General features: G+C 42.1%; 1 protein-coding gene across 1 annotated transcript; it reads left to right on the top strand.

The window, feature by feature from the left end:
* The first annotated feature begins 156 nt into the window (after nt 1-156).
* LOC124272162 (DENN domain-containing protein 3-like) lies at nt 157-20,529 on the top strand. Its single transcript, XM_046707300.1, has 12 exons — nt 157-192; nt 636-907; nt 1,392-1,781; nt 1,923-2,047; nt 4,138-4,280; nt 10,161-10,269; nt 11,146-11,349; nt 11,923-12,063; nt 13,140-13,315; nt 15,265-15,375; nt 18,233-18,329; nt 20,356-20,529. Exons 3-12 carry the CDS (start codon nt 1,721-1,723, stop codon nt 20,527-20,529), a joined length of 1,341 nt encoding a protein of 446 aa, XP_046563256.1. The 5' UTR covers nt 157-192; nt 636-907; nt 1,392-1,720.
* The last annotated feature ends 1,262 nt before the right edge of the window (nt 20,530-21,791 follow it).

The following is a 21,791-nucleotide window of genomic DNA, read 5'->3' as shown; positions in this document are numbered from 1 at the left end:
GTTACTATTGTTGTCGCTTTATGGACTTACTATTGAGCACGATAATTCCTGGCGAGTATCATAATAGTTTTATTACGATTGTGTATTCTGTGAAACGCATATATTGAAAACATTATTGGAATCATTCATTAGTACATTAAGCTTGCTCAAGGGTAGATAACTCTAATGTTGATCTCGTGACTGGGAACAAGGGTAAGGATAGGAATGCTTGAGCTCAACTGTAAATATTAGTACACGATTTGTCAGAGAAGGACCTTCTGTCAGTCATCTATTGAAAGTAGGACGAAAAATGGGAACTCTTGCTATTTTGGTTTTCATTTCAAAACAACAGGACATGTTAAGTGACAGTGTAGAGAAATATGGGATAGTTCATGTTTATTCGAACTTCTTTTCTCTAGCTATAATCATTTCTCGAACCTACGTATCTATTCCACTACCTGTCATTGATGTTTATGTACCGATACACAGTTATTTACGTAGGTTTAATAACTTAAGAGATTTTCCTTTGAAATGTGTCTTCATTATCATCATATATTTAGTGCCCTGTCATTAATATTTTTACTCTAAAACGAAACTAGGTAGAAAATATTATGTGAATATAAATAATAAAATGTTTAATGATTCTTTTCTTATAGATTTCTTGTGGAGAAGAGCATGGCATGCTCAGACATTGTTGCAGTTGTTTCACAAAACATTGTTTTAAACACAACATGATTCTAACAGTGACTCGACAGTAGGATTTCACTGAGCGACATCAGTACAAAGCAGTACAGAAAACATGGCTGGACTTAAAGACATGGATGATACCTGCAATGCCTACAGTCTCTACAACAGATTTGTGGAAGTTTTGATCGTAGTTGGCATTGACGAAAACACTGGACTTGTTCCAGCAGACAAAGATGCAGAAGTATGTCTATGAAAACTATAACAATAATACAGAATATCCTTATAGACAAGATGTTAAAACAATAGTACTGGATAACCTAATCTATTTTTTGCATTTATTCATCTGAAAACATATGTTGACTTTAAATATGTTAAACATGATCTTGGTCAGTTTAAGTAACTGCATTGTAAATAATTTTCTCGGCCATATGAAATAAGTATAATTTTGTTTTTGTGAAAAAAGAATTTTAGTACATACTCTATACTTAACCATGAGATTTTAAAAGAAATTTCTGCAATTATAATATTTTGTTGCAGCTGATGGTGTTCAAAGCTGGGATCAGTTATTTGGAATAGAGGATAATAAAAACAATATTGTATAAGAGAAAAATCTAAACCTTTGAAGTTTTGTTCTAGAAACTGAAGTAAAGTGAAATGGAATTTTGTGGGATGAATAGATGAAACAATGTTAACATAATGCTTTAATAGGAGGCATCTTGTTTCAGCGAGATAGTGATAGCCTCCTCCTCAACCTGTTCTACCAGGACTATGAGCACACGTCCTTGCTGCAGTTTCATCAAGTAAAGCCACATACTTCCAGCCATACTTGAAAGAAGATCCCCACTACCCTCCTGTCAGCTGTGGTTCTACAGGCAATTCACTGGACAGTTCAGGAGAACAATTCCTTAGTCTCCCTACACGTTCCAAAACTATCCGTGAAGGACGCCGTCGTTACAGTCCAACCATCAGCCGTAGTCCATCCAGCAGTCCATTACCACTTTTGAAGAAACACCTGATTCGACGGACGCTTCCTGTCAATTATCGCTCTGTGACTATGACCGATCTCCCTTTATCAGAAGAAGTTATTCGTTCGATTCCTACGTTCTGTTTTCCAGGTATTTCATTTTACTAAAGTTAATCTGTCATGCCATGATATAACCACGTTGATGTCAAAGAATCAAGTAATCTTTAATTATTTTTTAGTTTTATACTTTAAAATGTGTTTTATTTAATAACAATTCTTATTTTGTCGACAGAAAATGCCAAAGTGTACAGAAACAAACCTGAAAACTCTGTCCATTACCTTGTCTTCACGGATCTATCCGGCAACAGGACTTACGCTACTTGTCTCACCTTCTACAAGCCATATGTCTTGCAGAAGGTAACACCTTTTGAGTGACATGAGTGAGTGAGTTTATTTTTATGCCACACTCAGCAATATTCCAGCTGTATGGTGGCAGTCTGTATATAATCAAGTCTGAACCAGACAATCCAGTGATCAACAGCTTTAGCATGGATCACACAATTGGGATATAATGACATCTGTCAACCAAGTCAGTGAGCCTGACCACCCCATCCCATTAGTCACCTCTTACAACAAGCATGGGTTACTGAAGACCAATTCTAACCTGGATCTTCATGGGTCGAGTAACATGAGTGAAATAAGGACCAGGGCCCTTATTCTCGAAACGTTCGTAGCCCTAAGAATTCTTAACTTTGATCGTAGGCAATGTGTTAAGAATGGGTTTAAGAAATTCGTAGGGCTACGAATGTTTTGAGAATAGCTAGCCAGGCATTATTTGGGTCTCTTTAACATGTTTAAATGGCAAATTTCAATGTCATGGAAAATTTTGAAATATTGTTATTGAAGATATCAGACTTGATTTTGATTATGACATGATGAAATTAAAGAAGATTGGTAATCCAAACAAGAAAATCAGATTTAACATTCCTAAGTAACAAGCACTATGAGGCTGACATACATGACTACCATTCTGATATAGAGACAGGTCACTTTTAAAACCATTACTTACCATTCTGATATAGAGACAGGTCACTTTTAAAACCATTACTTACCATTCTGATATAGAGACAGGTAACTTTTAAAACCATTACTTACCATTCTGATATAGAGACAGGTCCCTTTTAAACCATTGCTTACCATTCTGATATAGAGACAGGTCACTTTTAAACCATTACTTACCATTCTGATATAGAGACAGGTCACTTTTAAAACCATTACTTACCATTCTGATATAGAGACAGGTCACTTTTAAAACCATTACTTACCATTCTGATATAGAGACAGGTCACTTTTAAAACCATTACTATAGAGACAGGTCACTTTTAAAACCATTACTTACCATTCTGATATAGAGACAGGTCACTTTTAAAACCATTACTATAGAGACAGGTCACTTTTAAAACCATTACTTACCATTCTGATATAGAGACAGGTCACTTTTAAAACCATTACTTACCATTCAGATATAGAGACAGGTCACTTTTAAAACCATTACTTACCATTCTGATATAGAGACAGGTCCCTTTTAAAACCATTACTTACCATTCTGATATAGAGACAGGTCCCTTTTAAAACCATTACTTACCATTCTGATATAGAGACAGGTCACTTTTAAAACCATTACTTACCATTCTGATATAGAGACAGGTCACTTTTAAAACCATTACTTACCTTTCTGATATAGAGACAGGTCACTTTTAAAACCATTACTTAGAGCAAATTGTGCTGTGCAGTAACTTAGTCTGTTCTTCTTAAAAAGGGTTTTGTGTAGATTCTTTTTAAGAAGTAAGAAAGCTGACTTGTCAAAACAGTATCTTCTATATTCTTTGCCATTTACCATATTTCTATTTGTTGGATTAGTACTAGTAAGCAGATAGGGTCTGCTTTTAGTTGTGCCATATACAGATTTATGTACTTTTTAAAAATTCCAAAGCATTCAGTTTAATGGGTATGTTTCACATAGATGTACAAACCTTGTAAACAATGAAACAAGAAATGGGGACTTATGTATTTTGTGAATACTCCTTTAACATGTTTTGTTGAAGCATATTAGTATCACAGTCTGAAAAAAATGCATGATCCACACAGATGACACTTTCTTCAATATAGAACAAACTTTCTATGTTGCATATGATATGTTGATTATAATTATCTATCTATGTATGATTTCATAATTGTGCGGGTGGTGGTGTAGCCTAGTGGTTAAAGCGTTGGCTCGTCACGCTGAAGACCTGGGTTCGAATCCCCACATGGGTACATTGTGTGAAGCCCATTTCTGGTGTCCCTCGCCGTGATGTTGCTGGAATATTGCTAAAAGCGACGTAAAACCAAACTCAGTCAGTCAGTCAGTCATAATTGTGCATTTTGTTGTTAAATATAAAATCATCTGAATGGTTAAGGTGTGATTTTCTTTCTCTCATATCATGAATATCCATGTGTGTTTTTAGGAAGATTCAGAAAACCTGAACCTGAGTCTTGAGGTGAAGAAGACAAACCTGAGTAGCACGAAGACGCGAGCGTATGTCCCACAGTGCTGCATCCTCATCTCCAAGTATCCCTACTTCTACTCAATGAAGGAATGTCTCTCATGGTAATACTGCATGGATACATGATTCATTAGGAATACAAGCATAGTATATGTCAGAAATATAGGCAAAAATGTCATGCTTGTATTAATGTGGGTGTCAAGTGTTTTTCAGCAAATATTGCTTGTACACAAACCTGTGAACATCCAGGTTAGAATTGATCTTCAGTAACCCATGCTTGTCGTAAAAGGCGACGAACGGGATTGGGTCGTCAGGCACGACACATGTCATTTGTTCCCAATTGCGTAAATCGATGCTCATGCTGTTGATCACTGAATTGTCTGGTCCAGACTCATTTATTTACAGACCGCGCCATATAGCTGGAATATTACTGAGTGCGGCGTAAAACTAAACTCACTCACTCACACTTGTACACAAATCTCTTTGATTATTAGAACTGAAGTGGCACCGATTCTTTGAAGAGATCATCCTTGGGGTACATATATGCATTTTCTGCGGCTGAAAATGTCCTGTGACAGTTGTATCAATGTTTAATAAAAATATTGTACAATAAATAAAAATCTTTTTTATCTATTATACGGCCCCCACCATGTGGAGTTACCACCTGCTGCATGCGAGCCAACCAGGTAAGCACCTAGGCCCGTATCATCATTCCTTCTGCTGTCACCAAAGCCTTCACACATGTTTCGAAAGTATCCTAGCTGAATTACTCCTCTTTGAGAGATAAAGAATGTTTTGAGACTCCAACAACTGTATGTATGTTCTTTATTCGTTCTTGCCAGAACAGTTTTATTGACTTTGCTGTCTGTTATTTCTCATTTATGTGACTTTGTATTAAACTTACGATTTTTAGCTTGTTACCAATCTATGCCTATTTAATTTGCCTCGATAATCCGGAACCGACGGTAAGTAGCTGTAACCAATCAGTAAAATAAACAGTAAATTGCTTCACAGTCCGGATGCTGTAAGTCGTGGTTCACGAACCATAACAACACCCCACCGCAATGTTTACTTAACTGGCCATAAACAATAAAACTCGTGTCATGGAGTTGACAAGATGAACTCTTGTTAACTTTTGAGAAATGTCTATTAAGGGGTTGTTGTTTTAGTTAGACATTAAAATCTCCCGACTGAAGATGCTGTACATTTACACTTTGATTGACACCACAATACAAAGGTTTTGATGACAAGTGAGCTATTTTGTGATTGGTTAATGTACTTTGACAGACAGATCGCGGTCACATGGACTCAACAACGCTGCAAGTCACAAGTGTGCTTCGCTAACTTTTATGAAATGTGACCAAATACCATGTCTCATATTCAACCCGATGGATGCAGGAATAATTCGGACATTCAAGGCATACTAAAATAGATCGCTTGTTAGACATTACCTCACCTGTGCTGAGGAAGGACGTGATCAGACACGTTGGATCAACATGGATGTCACTCGGTAAAATTATTCATGTGATGAATTCAATGAGGAAGGTTAAACGTAACACAAACAACAATGAAAGACTTTTTGCTATGACTATAGATTATTGTTGTGCTTGCTATTCATTGTTTTATGAGCTTTACATTAAATGCTTATTTGTTTTATCCAGATTCGTGGTCGCTTTTTTGTAATAGTAAGGGAAGCAACTCTTGCTTGAACTTGGGTCTTGATTCAGTAGTCCGGACTATTCGAGGATAAACGAGGCTTCACTGTATTTCCCCAAGCCGCTGGTACCCACCTGTCACTCGGGCAAGGCGTTTGCCCTAGGCAACCCTCGCGAGACACTGCTCTGTATCTTGCCTTCCCTGGTACAGGACGTGATGGATCCCCTCCTGGTTGGGACACGCCTTCAATTCGATTTGCCCGAACTCGTTAAGAGGTACCAGCTGGGGGACGATTCGCTGTTCTTTGTGCCGGTGGTTAATAACTGCGTGTTCACTTCGGTCGCCCTCGGGGGAGGCTCGGCTTCCTCTGGTGCAGCCCCGGCTGCCAAGCAGGGGCGTTTAGTTCCACCGTTTGCCCTTGCGAGCGCCCCCCTGCGGCAGGCTTACCGGACTTATGAGGAAGTCTACTGGAATGCCATGCAGCAGGTGCGGGTGGTGATCCATGAGGCCTACCTTTCCTCTATCCAAAGGTCGGCTCTGCAGGCTGAAGGGAGCACTGGGGACGTGTCCCCGCATGTTGTTCTGCTTCGCCAGTTGTCCGAAGTGCAGGCCCACCCAGCATGCTGCCCTTTGCGGTCTGCGTGTCGTCACGGTGATGTGCGCAGTCATGGGGATGCGCAAGCTGTGGCTGTCTATGTCCCGCTACTCGGCAGCAACACAGCAGACCTTGCTAGCCCTTCCGTTCTGTCTGGGAGCGATGTTGTTTCCAGGGGCTCAGCAGGTCATTCGGGAGGCTGCTGCTGCAGCTACCTCCTTCAAGGATTCTAAGGTGCTCCCGTAGCGTGTTCCTCCTCTGGGGTGCAGCCTTCACCTGAGTCTGCCGGCTGGCTTCGGCCGCTGGGCAGGGGTAGGAGGAGGAGCTGTCCCGCCAAAGGTAAGGGCAAGGAGCAGTCCTCTTCGTCTGGCTCCCTTCAGCCTTTTCGCGGTCGCAGGAGGTCTGCCTTGACCTCTCATTAAACCTGCAGGCTGTCGCCGTGGGTCAGATCAGCTCTGCAAGGGACCACTCACTCACTCTTACCACACGTCCCAGTGGGGGGTCGCCTCTCTATATTCCTATAGTGGGAGAAGGCTACCAGCAACACTTGGGTGCTTTCCACCATCAGTGTCGGCCATCTACCACTGTGGAAGCGAGGCCCACCAGAATTCACCGGCATACGTCGCACTCCGGTGCCGTCATGTCCGGTCAAGGCGGGCATACTGCGAGACGAAGTTCAGGCTTTGCTGGACAAGTCCTCAATAGAGCGCATACCACCGGGCGAGGAACAGGCAGTGTTTTATTCTATGTACTTCCTCGTTCTGAAGAAGGACGGCGGGGGCCATCCCATTCTCAACCTCAAGGGGTTGAATCGCATGCTAGAGGTTCCATCCTTCAAGATGGAGACACCTCGCTCGGTGATCTCCTCTGTTCAGCCCGGCGATTGGCTTACGTCGATCGATCTAAAGGATGCGTATCTACATGTGCCAATTCATCCATCATTCAAGCAGTACCTCCGGTTCTCTTATGACGGGATGGGTTACCAATTCAGGGTGCTCCCCTTGGCATATCCACTGCCCCGGGGTGTTACAGTTCACCAAGCTCATGTTAGTGCCAGCTACCCTCGCCAAGGTCGCCAAGGAAGGCGTTGTTCAACCCTTACCCCTGACTGACTGGTTGCTCAGCTCTAACTCAGCCAGCAAGCCTAGATTCTACCCATACGGTGATAGACATTCTAGTTCGACTGGGGTGGATCATAAACCTCAAGAAATCCAACCTGGTACCCACCCAGGACTTGGTTTTCTCAGGGCGCGTGTTCCAAACTCACAAGGATCTTGTGGGAATTGTCGCCTGACCGGGTCACCAGAGTACAGGAGATGGTGTTGTTCCTGTCTGAGCCCCAGGCACCAGCGGACTTTGGCTCCGTCTACAGGGTCAAATGGCGGCAACTATCTCTGTAGTGTGGCGGGCGTGGTTGAGGATGAGCTCTATACAGCAAGCTTGTACTGGCAGTGTCTCACAGTCCCAGGGTTTGTCTCCTGGGACTTGAATAGATACCAGAGAGGCGTTGGCTTCAGACCAGAGGGCATTGATTCCGACGCCTTTCTGCTGGATTGGACTGCAAAGTAAGCTGGGCATTCCCACCGCTACCACTCATTCCCCGGGTCCTCTCCCAGCTGTCCACCCAGCCAGCTGGGCTACTTGTGCTACTGCCACCGCTATGGCCGTCACAGAGCTGGTTTCCGGTAATTCTCAGGTTTCTGGCTCAGCCTCCTGTTCTATTACCTTTGCGACCGGACATTCTCACTCAGAACGGCGCGCCATACCCCAATCCAAGGATTCAGTGGGTGGCTTGGCCTCTGTCATGTCTAGCCTCGAAGCACGCGGAATTCCTGCAGCAGTTGCAGACACAATTCTGGCTTTGAGGCGGGATTCGACAAACGTTCAATATGAGGATAGGTGGTCCCGCTATGCGCTGGTGTTCAGATAAGGGGATTGCAGATCCCTTTTCTGCGGATTTAGTCCGAGTATTGGAGTTTTTGCAAGCTTGTTTGTAAGAAGGCTTGGTGGCTTCGACCATTCGTGGCTACTCCACCGCTGTTTCCACTTTTCACACCCCTGTCGATGGTGCTCTTCTGGGGCAGCACCCTCTTATGCAGTGCTTGCTAGCTGGCGTGGATCAGGTTCGACCTGCTGTCAGGCGAACCAGCCCACCTTGGGATTTGTCAATTGTGCTTGATTGGATGTCCAGTCCTACGTTCTCACGTCTATCGGCTATTTCCATTCAGTTGTTAACATGGAAGGCTGTATTTCTGGTGGCGGTAACGTCTGGGCAGCCCTTGCGCTGACTGTGTTCCATCCAGATCGTGTCAGTACTTGCCACCCGGATACTTACCGTCCGAAGATTGATCACGCTTTCCATGTGACAGCTCCTATCGAACTTCCTACTCTTACCCAGCCTTCCACATCAGGGACCTCTGCAACGAGCACTCGCCCGTTGCATGTCCGAAAGACTCTGAAGGTCCATATCAAACGAACACAAGGGATCCGTACGGGGACCCATCTGTTCTGCTGTTGCGGTGGCGGGAAGGCTGGGGTGCCGGGCAAGCAAACAGACCCTGTCTCGCTGGCTTGTATATCGGTCATTTGTGCTGCTTATCAGGCTATGGTCAAGCCTCCCCCTGAGGGGTTGAAGGCTCACTCGGTCAGGGCAGTAGCCACGTCAAAGGCTTTTGCATCAGCACTACCCATTGAAGAGATATGCTCTGCCGCTATTTGGAGCAGGCCTAGCACTTTTATCAGGTACTATCAGCTCGATACACATTCACTTGATCGTGCGCGTTTTGGCCGTTCTGTTCTCTCCAGTGGACAGTGTCCTGCCACCCTGACCGAGTGAGTCTTGGTTATCTGGTCAGTTGACGCTGCTTTCAATTGTGTTTTATTGATATGTCCGCTGTTGTGTGATCTAACTCCTTTCGATTCTCTCCGGAGATTATGGTCGGTTGTGAGTTGGTTTTTCCCCGTTACGGTGTTCTCTAATAGATGATGATGTGGGCGGGGGTTTTATTTTTGCATTGTGTGCGAATTGCTATGCTTAACACATGAGGTCGGAACTAAGTTCTTATCCTCCCTGTCGGTTACCCTCCCATAATGCCTCTCGCTGATGCTTCGGGACACGTGACAGGTGAGTGTTGTGGCGTCTGTTGCATTCTTCCTAACGATCGCTATTCATGGGTACTTTGACAGAATTCCCTCCTCCCTGGCCTCCGGTCTTTGGGAGTCTGAGTTAATGCATATATGTACCCCAAGGACGATCTCTCTGAAAAAGAATTAACTAAACCTGCAGAGGTTTCCAATTCTTTGAAGAGAGTCGTCCTTGGGGTAGGGCCGCCAACCTCCCCGCAATTCTGTTCACTGATTTATTCAGCAGAAGGAATGATGATACGGGCCTAGGTGTTTACCTGGTTGTCTGCGCATGCGTAGCAGGGAGGTAACTCCACGTGATGGGGGCCATATAATAGATAAAAAAGATTTTTATTTATTGTACAATATATTTATTAAAACATTGATACAACTGTCACAGGACATTTTCAGCCCCAGAAAATGCATATATGTACCCAAAGGACGACTCTCTTCAAAGAATTGGAAACCTCTGCAGGTTTAGTTAAATTTTAATAACCCTGTACATGATAGAGAGCACCACATCTGATACAAATGAAAATGACTTGGAGTGCATTATTTAGATTATTGCAGGCTGAACTGTCACCTGATACAAGCTGCTGTATTTTTTCAGTATGGTTGATAACATAGAACGTGACATAGAAGAAATGTTCTTCTTTGTGAAGGAGTTCACCTACGTCCTCACACTGACCCCCGTTCCCCCACCTGGCAATGTCTCTGTGGTGAGTTTGTTTGTTTGTTTGTTTGTTTGTTTGTTGTCACATAATGCATCACTCCACAATATTCCGACCGCCTCTGTGGTGTAGTTGTTAGAGCATCCGCCCGGAGAGCGAAAGGTCGCGGGTTTGATCCTCGACCGCGTCATACCAAAAGACGTTAAAATATGGTACTTGTTGGTCCCGGCCTGGCGCTCGGCATTATTGGGTACAAATTACGACAGTATAATGTGTCTGAGTGGGGTATTCATGCTTAACTGCGGCATGGTATCTCAGTGGGCTAGCACTATACAACCAGCTTTAGTCTGGGCTAGTACAAGCAGCCGCACATACACATACACACGCATGCACGTCATCATATGAGCGAAATATTCTCAAGCACGACGTTAAACCCAATTTCACCTCACCTCACCACAATATTCCAGCTATATAAATATTTCAGTCTGCACCAGACAATCCAGTGATTGATAACATGAGCAACTCTCCATGATGGCGGCATACACTGACACTGTCAACCAAGCCTGGCAACCGAACTAATATGTCATTTCACAGGACAAACATTTGTTCCTGAGGACAAATTTTAGGTGGAATCTCCATGTCAAGTCATGAAGACATGTTCACTTTTAGACCTCTTCCACTGAGTGAGTGGCTTGGGAAAAATCTAAATCCTCATCTAGATCTCACATGGTCATACTAACAATCTTTCTGGTTTTACCTCACCAAGAAAACCAAACAGATCCTAACATTAAACATGTCTTTTTTCATCTTTCAGACTCATAACTTGTTTTTGATTATTTTAGTTTTCTGTGATAAAAACAAATTACTTTGATCTTGAATTGTTCTTCTAAAGCAATGAACGTAATGAGATGACTGATGTTACAGATCCTGACGCTCTCAGCCTTCCAGATGCAGATGATCCTGTACCCCTCCGACTGGCCTGACACGCCAGTGATCGACATCCCCCTGCACCTAGTCTTCCTCTCGTTCTCTATAGACAATGTTCTCAAGATCTTCACCAGCATCCTCACTGAGGAGCGGATTGTTTTCGTGTCCTCCAGCTATGGCAAACTGGCAGTCATCATGGAGGTCAGGTTAAGCTTACACTGCAACAGCCAATTGTCCCTTCTCTCTATGTCTGTTACACATACTGCACAAAATGTGTTCAGGATCATGCATCTTTAGGGGAATATTATTTCTGAAATTGTGTGCTCAGTATTAAAGAATTTCCACAGCTGGGTGAGAAGTAGTCACACATCTAAAACCAAATCAGTCGCACATCTCTAAGGAAAGAGTCACGCCGAAGGCCCGGGTTCGAATCCCCACATGGATACATTGTGTGAAGCCCATTTCTGGTGTCCCCCGCCGTGATGTAGCTGGAATATTGCTAAAAGCGGCGTAAAACAGCAGTCAGTCAGTCAGTCTAAGGAAAGAATTGTATCTATTGAGGTATAAAACTAACTAGAACTTGTGTTTAGGAAATAGTATTTGCTAGACTGCTTTGGAACTTGATATTTGAATATCTTTTATATATGATTAAAAGTCTTATCGTATGTCCATCTGTCTTCATTTATGTATTTTTGGAATACAAATTATCAGATAAATGGAAATTGATAATCGTTACATTATCTTTTGAGTGTATATGTGATATTTTATGTTTAGAGCTTCCTCAACTTTATCCTGCCATTCTCCTGGAGGTTCACATACGTCCCGATCCTTTCCATGTCTTCCTTAGAGCTGTTGGAGGCTCCAGGTACCTTCATGATGGGATGTCACAGCAAGCATATGGAGGTGGTAGATCAGGTAGGTATCTTGTTGTCATGGCAAGCACATGGAGGTGGTGGATCAGGTGGGTATCTTGTTGTCATGGCAAGCACCTGGAGGTGGTGGATCAGGTGGGTACCTTGATGTCACAGCAATCATATGGAGGTGATCAGGTGGATCAGGTGGGTATCTTGTTGTCATGGCAAGCACATGGAGGTGGTGGATCAGGTGGGTATCTTGTTGTCATAGCAAGCATATGGAGGTGGTGGATCAGGTGGGTATCTTGTTGTCATGGCAAGCACCTGGAGGTGGTGGATCATAGCAAGGTGGATGTATGGATCAGGTGGGTACCTTGTCATGGCAAGCACCCTGGTGGATATGGTGGGTACCTTGATGTCACAGCAAGCATCTGGAGGTGGTGGATCAGGTGGGTATCTTGTTGTCATGGCAAGCACATGGAGGTGGTGGATCAGGTGGGTATCTTGTTGTCACAGCAAGCATATGGAAGGTGGTGGGAGCACATGGAGGTGGTGGATCAGGTGGGTATCTTGTTGTCATGGCAAGCACATGGAGGTGGTGGATCAGGTGGGTATCTTGTTGTCATGGCAAGCACCTGGAGCTGGTGGGTACCTTGATGTCACAGCAATCATATGGACGTGGTGGATCAGGTGGGTACCTTGATGTCACAGCAATCATATGGAGGTGGTGGATCAGGTGGGTATCTTGTTGTCAAAGCAAGCACCTGGAGGTGGTGGATCAGGTGGGTACCTTGATGTCACAGCAATCATATGGAAGTGGTGGATCAGGTGGGTATCTTGTTGTCATGGCAAGCACCTGGATCTGGTGGGTACCTTGATGTCACAGCAATCATATGGATGTGGTGGATCAGGTGGGTACCTTGTTGTCATGGCAAGCACCTGGATTTGATGGATCAGATGGGTATGTTTAATTCACTATTATGATCTGGAGAATAAGGAAGTAAGTACCTGTAGGTGTGATGTCACAGCTGTTATCTTTAAGTGTACCAGTTTGGTAATTTTAGAGAGAGATGTCATATCAAGTCAACAGCATCTACTTAGAACAGCTCAGAAAGGTTGCTTCTCTCATGTTTGTAGGTGGAGGGACTGGTTGTTGTCAACATTGATGACGACACAGTAAAGATAAACCCAGAACCTTCAGACAATGGAGGTGTAGAGAAGACAATCCCTGATGTACCAGTTGAGCCGGCACAGTTCTTCAGGAAAGTTGCCAAGGCTTTTCGCTACCAGACAGACCTTGATGATGTGCAGAGGTAGGTCAAGCATGAGTATGTGAGTTTAGTTTTACGCCACACTCAACAATATTCCAGCTATATGGCGGCGGTCTGTAAACAATCGAGTCTGGACCAGACAATCCAGTGATCAACAGCATGAGCATCGATCTGCGCAATGGGGAACCGATGACATGTGTCAACCAAGTCAGCGAGCCTGACCACCCAATCCCATTAGTCAAGCCTCTTACGACAAGCATAGTTGCCTTTTGTGGCAAGCATGCGTTGCTGAAGACCTATTCTACCCCGGATCTTCACAGGTAAGGTCAAGCATGAGGCCGCCTTGGGTGGCCTGGATCATATTAACCTGAACTGAGTTTCGCAGTAGAATAGTTAACTACCCAATAACTTGGGGCCAACTTTGAATGACAACTGTGGGTATCTTACCTTTACTATCATGAAGTGTTGGCCATTTATAAGTCAGATATTGATGGCTGTCCTATTGAGAATGTTTCACTGAGATAATAATGAGAATACTTGTGCTATAAGTATAAGTAATATTTCCATTTCATCCTTTCATTGTGGGGTGGTGGGGTAGCCTAGTGGTTAAAGTGTTCGCTCATCAAGCCAAAGACCAGGGTTTGGTTCCCCACATGGGTACAATGTGTGATGCCCATTTCTGGTGTCACCTGATATTGCTGCAATCTTGCTGACAGCGGCATTAAACTAAACTCACTCACTCACTCATCCTTTCATGTTTGTTTGCATTGTGGTTCATACAGCGAGGGACTGAACAGTGCACCATTTCAATAGGATGCGCATCTGAGACACTGGAATCAAACACTTGTGCTTGCACTACGTGAAGCGGTTCCATACAACCTGATGACGTCATTTGTTTATAAATGTGGCACCAATTACGTCATTTCCAATGGACATAAGCCATGGTGTTTTTACTATTGAAATGGAACACTTGGTAAATGTGTAAAATAGAAATCGTTTTCCTACAAAAAATATATATAGTTAATTTTTATAATTTTACTGTTTTTGTCTTTAAAAGTACCAAGTAAATAAGTTTCATATTAAAAAAAGAGCAAGAAAAATAGGTTCATTTTCGTGTATACTTGCCCTTTAAGTATAAAGTCTTTGAATGCATTTAGAAGGTTTAAATAATGGAGAAAAGTTTATGGATGTCGACTTCTGTAATGTTAGGAACACGACGTTTTAGAGTATATTCTTACTCTTTCATCAGGTGAATGAAAGATGGGTGGCAGGTAGCTATACATGTTTTATTACCCATGTTGTGAAACATAACCAGTGTCATATATATTATATGTGCACATGTGCACGTGTCACTTTTGCCTAGCAACCCTTGTTTCTGTATTTCATCGTCTGTGACGTCATTTAACAATTGAACGTGACATTAATGAAGAGGGTCGTCACACTTGCTTACCGTGTTTTACTGCATAAATGTACATGAATAAAATGGATAATAAAGAAATTATTACACTCAAGCAAGTGTGGCATATGACTTATACAAACTTCATACAAAATTTCACACTCATTTGGTATAAGTTGTATGACACACTTGCTTGTGTAATGATCTCTATATATGTGAAACGCCAAAATTTGGAAATTTTAACTGTAAATTGTATATTTATATTATGATAATATGACAAAGGCTGACATTTCACAAGGGAAGACAGTAGTTAATTGGCTGAACAAAAGCATGTATCTGAGCACACACATGTACCAAAATATCTCTCTGTGAAGTATATTTACATTAAGTTATTGAAATTATCCACTGTCTTCTGTCACAGTATCTTAGATTCTGAAACTACAATATACAATTCATGTAATAACATATTCTTCAGTTCATGTATTCTGTTTTTAATAGGTTTGTCACAGCAGAATTCATAATGTTGACAAAGATATGATATGTTTTCCAGAACTGTATTTTGCTGAACTGAAATATTGACCTTGTTCCTTCCCAGACCCTTCATCTATAATCTGAATGAAGAGAGGAAGTACAGGTCCAGGAAGATACACCAGCTCAACAGGCAGATAACTCTGGCCTTCCTTGAACTCATGGTCAACCTTTTCAGGTAGTTATACAGATAAATGTTCCAAATCTGTATAGTAAAGATTGCACAATATTAAAAACTATTCTAGTACACTGCAGTATGCTTTACAAACATTATATTTTGCTTTATTTTGTCTGCTTACTGATAGACTCGTGAAGATCCGGGCTGGGATTGATCTTCAGTAACCTATGCTTGTCATAAGACTAAGAGGCGACTAACAGGATAGGGTGGTCAGGCCCGCTGACTTGGTTGACACATGTCATCATATCCCATTTGCGTAGATCGATGCTCATGATGTTGATCTCTGGATTGTCTGGTCCAGAATCGATTATTTACAGACTGCCATCATATAGCTGGAATATTACTGAGTAAACCTAAACTCACTCACTGTTTTCTGATATGATATATCATTTTACCTACTATCTACACAGCAATGGTGAAAATCTGGGTTAGAAACAGTCTTTCAAAACTATTGCTAGTTGTTGAAGGCATGTAATGTGATCGGGTGGTCTGACATGCAAGTCGTTGTATCAAAATCCATAGATCAATTCTCTTGATGTTAATCACTTTATTGTCTGGTCTAGACTCAATTATTTACAGATGGCTGGGAAATTACTGACTCTGGATTTAAACAAACAAACAAATAAGCAAACTAAAATCTACACAAATACTTGTTCACATTGAAATTTACTTTCGCAATTCATTGACAAAACAGCAGAATTGAGGAAATGGTATTTCTCTGAAATTGTCATCTCCCTTGAATCCTTTGCTCCAAAACCGCCTCCGTGGTGTAGTGGTTAGAGCGTCAGCCCTGAGAGCGGAAGGTCGCGGGTTCGATCCCCGACCGCCTCATACCAAAAGACGTTAAAATATGGTACTTGTTGGTCCCTGCCTGGCGCTCGGCATTAATGGGTACAACAAGGACTGGTCGGCTTGGAGTCGGTATAATGTGTCTGAGTGGGGTATTCATGCTTCACTGCGGCATGGTATCTCAGTGGGCTAGCACTATAAAACCAGCTTAAGTCTGGGCTAGTACAAGCAGGCGCACATACACATACACAAGCATGCACGTCGTCATATGAGCGAAATATTCTCAAACACGACGTTAAACCCAATTTTCACCTCACCTCACCTTTGCTCCAAAAAGACCATCCTGACTAATATTTACAAAGCCCAACAAATCATAGATGGGGCATTTTGGGGTCTTGAAGAATTGTATAGAAAACAAATGAACTGTAATTATGCCTTGAAGTTAAGACTACTGTCTGAAACTGATTTGTCTGTAATGTTGAATTCTAATATTGTCATGTGTTTATTCCTTAGTTGAGATGCAAAGGTTAAACTGGAAACTAATTGTAAAATCAGTAGATAACCACATTAGTAGATCTATAACTAACTAGCAAATTATACTGAGACACACAAAATTTGGTTTACAGTCATAAAAGGCAACACAATGGGGAAAAATGATTGAGTTATATGCTGGACTCTTGAATCTGTTGGAAGCTGGCGAAAGGTTCATGTTTTCCTACATGTAGATCAGATCATAGAATGAGACATTCAATCATTCTCGTCTTGCTCTTATACAGTCAGCCTTCTAGAAACTGTTTCCTTAATTGAGGTTAATGAAATGTCGCCTGTACTAAAACAAATTCCACTCAGTTCACCTTTCTATGTGTCATTCGTGAAAGAGCTGGGATGAAACAAGTAAGGGAGGTAATTCTGTTTCATGAACACTTCCATCAATCCACTAACAAACATAAAAAATATAGTATTATACTGACAATGAATACTACCTCATAACAACGTTATTGGATTTTGCATACACTATAGTCTACCTGATTTAAGTAGTTAATGGTATTGGGGCGGTGGGGTAGCCTAATGGTTAAAGCGTTGGCTCATCACGCCGAAGACCCGGGTTGAATCCCCACATGGCTACAATGTGTGAAGCCCATTTCTGGTGTCCCCTGCCGTGATGTTGCTGAATATGGCTAAAAGCGGCGTAAAACCAAACTCAGTCAGTCAGTCAGTCAGTTAATGGTATTAGAGTTCAATGTGTTTCATGGTGTATTTAGCTATTCCATGTGATGAGTGACTGAGTGAGTATTTTTACGCGCACTCAGCAATATTCCAGCTATATGGTGGCGGTCTGTATTTAATCGAGTCAGGACCAGACAGTCCAGTGATCAACAGCATGAGCATCGTTCTGCGCAATTGGGAACCGATGACATGTGTCAACCAAGCCAGCGAGTCTGACCACCTGATCCCATTAGTCGCCTATACGACAAGCATGGGTTACTGAAGGTTCATTCTAACCTGGACCTTCACGGGTTATTCATATTGAGTAAGAGTAGCATGGCCTTATTCTGAGGGTACTGTCATATGTCCAATATTTATAGAAAATGACTTTCAAATGTCTCCTCGTCTGGAGATCAATTTATTTGGGCATCATATATATTTCACAGATAATAAGTGCCGTAGGGGTAGCCCAGTGGTTAAAGCGTTCGCTCGTCACGCCGAAGACCCAGATTCGATTCCCCACATGGGTACAATGTGTGAAGCCCATTTCTGGTGTCCCCTGTCATGATATTGCTGGAATATTGCTAAAAGCGGCATAAAACCAAAAGTCACTCACTTACAGATAATAAATCGTTTTGACACTATCATCACCACCACAGTCTATGATATTACGTCGGCCAGGAAATGCAGCATACATTTCTTCTAAATATTAGTGAATGATAATTTTCCAAGTCTGTAAATATAAACTGACTTTATTTTGCTCTAATTATTTCTATTCTCACTTTGTAATATTCATATATGATTAATAAGAATATCATAAATATTATAAATTTGGACATGTTATAACCATTTTTCTATGCAGGGGAGTGATACGTGAACTCAAGGTGGATTTATGCAAGTTTAATGTTGAAGCTTTCAAGGAAACTATAGCAGAGACTGACAAACCCTTCTATGATAAGGTAACTAAGAACTACTACACCATGCATACATTCTTACATATTTTATAATAATATTAACAGAGCAGCAGCCTAATGGTAACTCATTTCTTGTAAAATGGCTTGAATATTGATGAAATATTGCCAAATGTGTCTAACATATTTACCCACTTACAAACTCAGATGGGGCAGTGGGGTAGCCCAGTGGTTAAAAGGTCCGAAGGCCCAGCACAATGTGTGAAAGTTACTGAAGCCCATTTCTGGTGTCCCTGCCATGAAATTGCTTGAACACTGCTAAAATTGGCATAAAACAATATTAACTCACTCACTCACTCCAAACTCAATAAATTACCAATTGTTGTTTTTCATGTGTTTCTATAAATATATTGTATTTATTTAACAGAGGAATGCATCATATCGAAAATGAGGTATCAGGCTCTCGTTTATTTGGCGTAATACTGACACTTTTTCAAAACAACTCACTCTGTCACGCAGTACCTCTGTAGCCTCATGCCAATTCACAATAGTGTTTTTAAATATTTTGCTTTAATCTTGTGCCGAATTGCCTTGTTTCTCACTCAACTGTCATAGTGCTTTCGCCATTGTTTCTACTTTTGCTATTGTTTCTACAACTTACTGTTGAGGCAATTTACCATACAACTTTATACCAGAGGGCCGCAAAATACTTGGCATAATGCTGGTCATTCTCAGACTGGGGCCTGCCTCCAAGATTTGGGACCCGTGAAGATCCGAGTTAGAATTGATCTTCAGTAACCCATGCTTATCGTAAGAGGCGACTAACGGGATCAGGTGGTCCGGCTCGCTGACTTGGTTGACACATGTCATCGGTTCCCAATTGCGCAGATTGATGCTCATGCTGTTGATCACTGGATTGTCTGGTCCTGACTCCATCATTTACAGACCGCTGCCATATAGCTGGAATATTGTTGAGTGCAGTGTAAAACTAAACTCACTAACTCACTCATTGAATGTGAATACAACTTCCACCATTTGGGGTTGACAGCTGTCACAGAATGTTGAGTCAAACTGATATTGAGTGTTACAATAACTGCATAAAGGCTGACTTGGCCTTTTGCCTCTAAAAGGATTGTTGAGTATGATGGTCTTAAGAGTGAGATGGCTTTAAAGAGTCTTTAATGGCGATGAGCTTGGTCTAAGGACCCTAAGGTACCTGCATCAGCTACGAGGCACCATTATGTTCCAATATGGAGGTCTCCCTGGCCAGTAGAGATAGCACATAACTATTTGGAAGGGGTGCATTTTCTTGTATGGTATTTAGTTCAGTAATCTTTTTTTTAAAAATACAGTAAACTACATATATAACGACCGAACTGCCGGATTGAATCAACTGTTTTGGGGTCCAGGGTGACGTTGTACAAGGCGACCTTAGAGCTAAGGTGACCGTAACTCCCATACCTTAGCATAAACTTAAGGTAGCCTTAGTGCTAAGGTTGTTTTGTACAACGGCACCCAGGGCACTAACTACATCTTTAAGTCGTAATGATAATGATAATGAGGAAGTAATATTAGCAGTACCTTTGAGTTCGTTATAACAGTAGTTTCCTGTATGTCACAAAATGTGTAAGTGTTTTAGTTGTATGCAGTGTAACGTGGAGTATATCCTATCATCTTAATGTTGATCACTGGATTGTCTGGTCCAGACTCGATTATTTACAGACCGCCGCCATATAGCTGGAATATTGCTGAGTGTGGCGTAAAACTAAACTCACTCACTCACTGTATGCAGACCTATCATCTTAAGGATTCTGTATGTATGAAAGATTTGTATGTTTAAAAATGGGTAGGATTCTCATCCCTGTACCTTCAGTATGAATCTGCATAGAGCCGAGGTTTTATGTGTTAAAGTCAGTTGGCTGACATGCATGTTGAGCCCTATACTCACATCAGAGATGTGCTTACCGATATTTATATTTGGCATTCTGAAGTTAAACAGGAAGCCGAGAAAGAATGTGTGACTTAAAACTCATAATATACAGTAATAGAATTTTCCTATTTCCCATTATCACAGGTTCTCCAAACTGACATGTTCAAAACCTTCCTCTCAGAGAGGCTTGCAGAGAAGCAGGATTTTTGGTCAGATTTTGGAAGCAAAGAACCGACCATATGTGAAAAAGGTTGGAGGCCTGTTAGACAGCTCTTCAAGTATGCCTGCAAGGTATATAAGTCCACATACACCACTTAAGATCTTCTTAAGTTTATTTGAAGCGAGTTTATTTGAGGTGGGGTAGCCTAATGGTTAAAGAGTCTGCTCTGCTGAAGACCTGGGCTCGATTAAGTCACATGGGTACAATGAGTGAAGCCCATTTCTGGTGTCCCCACGTGATATTGCTGGAATATTCCTGAAGAGGTGTAAAACTAACTCCTCCTCCACTCCTCACTCCTCACTCACTCCCTCGCTCCTCACTCCTCCTCACTCCTCTCACTCACTCCTCCACTCACTCCTCACTCCTCACTCCACTCCACTCACTTCAGAAGCTCCTCCTCCACTGCTCGTCACTCCTCTATCCATCACTCCACTCCTCGATCTCCATCTACCCTTCAACTCCTCCTTCCGCTTGAGAAGAATACCAGACATTCCGGTTGCCAGCTGTTAGTGGTGATGCCAGACAAGCTGAGTGGGTTCTTCCGTGCCAGCATCATCTACCTGTCCAAGACTCTTGAGGTGAGACACAGTAGGTTATATGCAGTTCACAGGGTTTTACCTGGACTTACAGAAGGGAGTCCAGGGGCCCCTTATCAGTATGCTCCATGGGTCCGCTCTGGTAATATGGCTGGGTCTTGCAAATTATTGAAATGGTGTAGTGTATGATGACTTCAGAGGCTTTCGAATGTATCAGTTATCACGTGCTCAGTGATGCATGATCAGTGATCACATAGTCAGTGACAATGATCACATGGTCAGTGACCATGATCAATGATCACATAGTCAGTGATCATGATTAATGATCACATAGTCAGTGATCATGATCAATGATCACATAGTCAATGATCATGATCAATGATCACATAGTCAGTGATCATGATCAATGATCACATAGTCAGTGATCATGATCAATGATCACATAGTCAGTGACCATGATCAATGATCGCATAGTCAGTGATCATGATCAATGATCCCATAGTCAGTGACCATGATCAATGATCACATAGTCAGTGATCATGATCAATGATCACATAGTCAGTGATCATGATCAATGATCACATAGTCAGTGACCATGATCAATGATCACATGGTCAGTGATCATGATCAATGATCACATAGTCAGTGACCATGATCAATGATCGCATAGTCAGTGACCATGATCAATGATCACATAGTCAGTGATCATGATCAATGATCACATAGTCAGTGACCATGATCAATGATCACATAGTCAGTGACCATGATCAATGATCACATAGTCAGTGATCATGATCAATGATCACATAGTCAGTGACCATGAT

Source organism: Haliotis rubra, unplaced genomic scaffold (assembly GCF_003918875.1).
Source record: "Haliotis rubra isolate DU_JTF1 unplaced genomic scaffold, ASM391887v1 Scf167, whole genome shotgun sequence".
Lineage (NCBI taxonomy): Eukaryota > Metazoa > Mollusca > Gastropoda > Lepetellida > Haliotidae > Haliotis > Haliotis rubra.
This window is presented reverse-complemented; position numbering and strand designations above follow the sequence as displayed.

Bases quoted from the DNA above. Each gene is read 5' to 3' on its own strand.
- LOC124272162 (XM_046707300.1), top strand. From the start codon at position 1,721: ATGACCGATCTCCCTTTATCAGAAGAAGTTATTCGTTCGATTCCTACG. The intron at 2,048-4,137 runs GTAACACCTTTT...GTGTGTTTTTAG, and splicing joins AGCCATATGTCTTGCAGAAG to GAAGATTCAGAAAACCTGAA. The intron at 12,064-13,139 runs GTAGGTATCTTG...TCATGTTTGTAG, and splicing joins ATATGGAGGTGGTAGATCAG to GTGGAGGGACTGGTTGTTGT.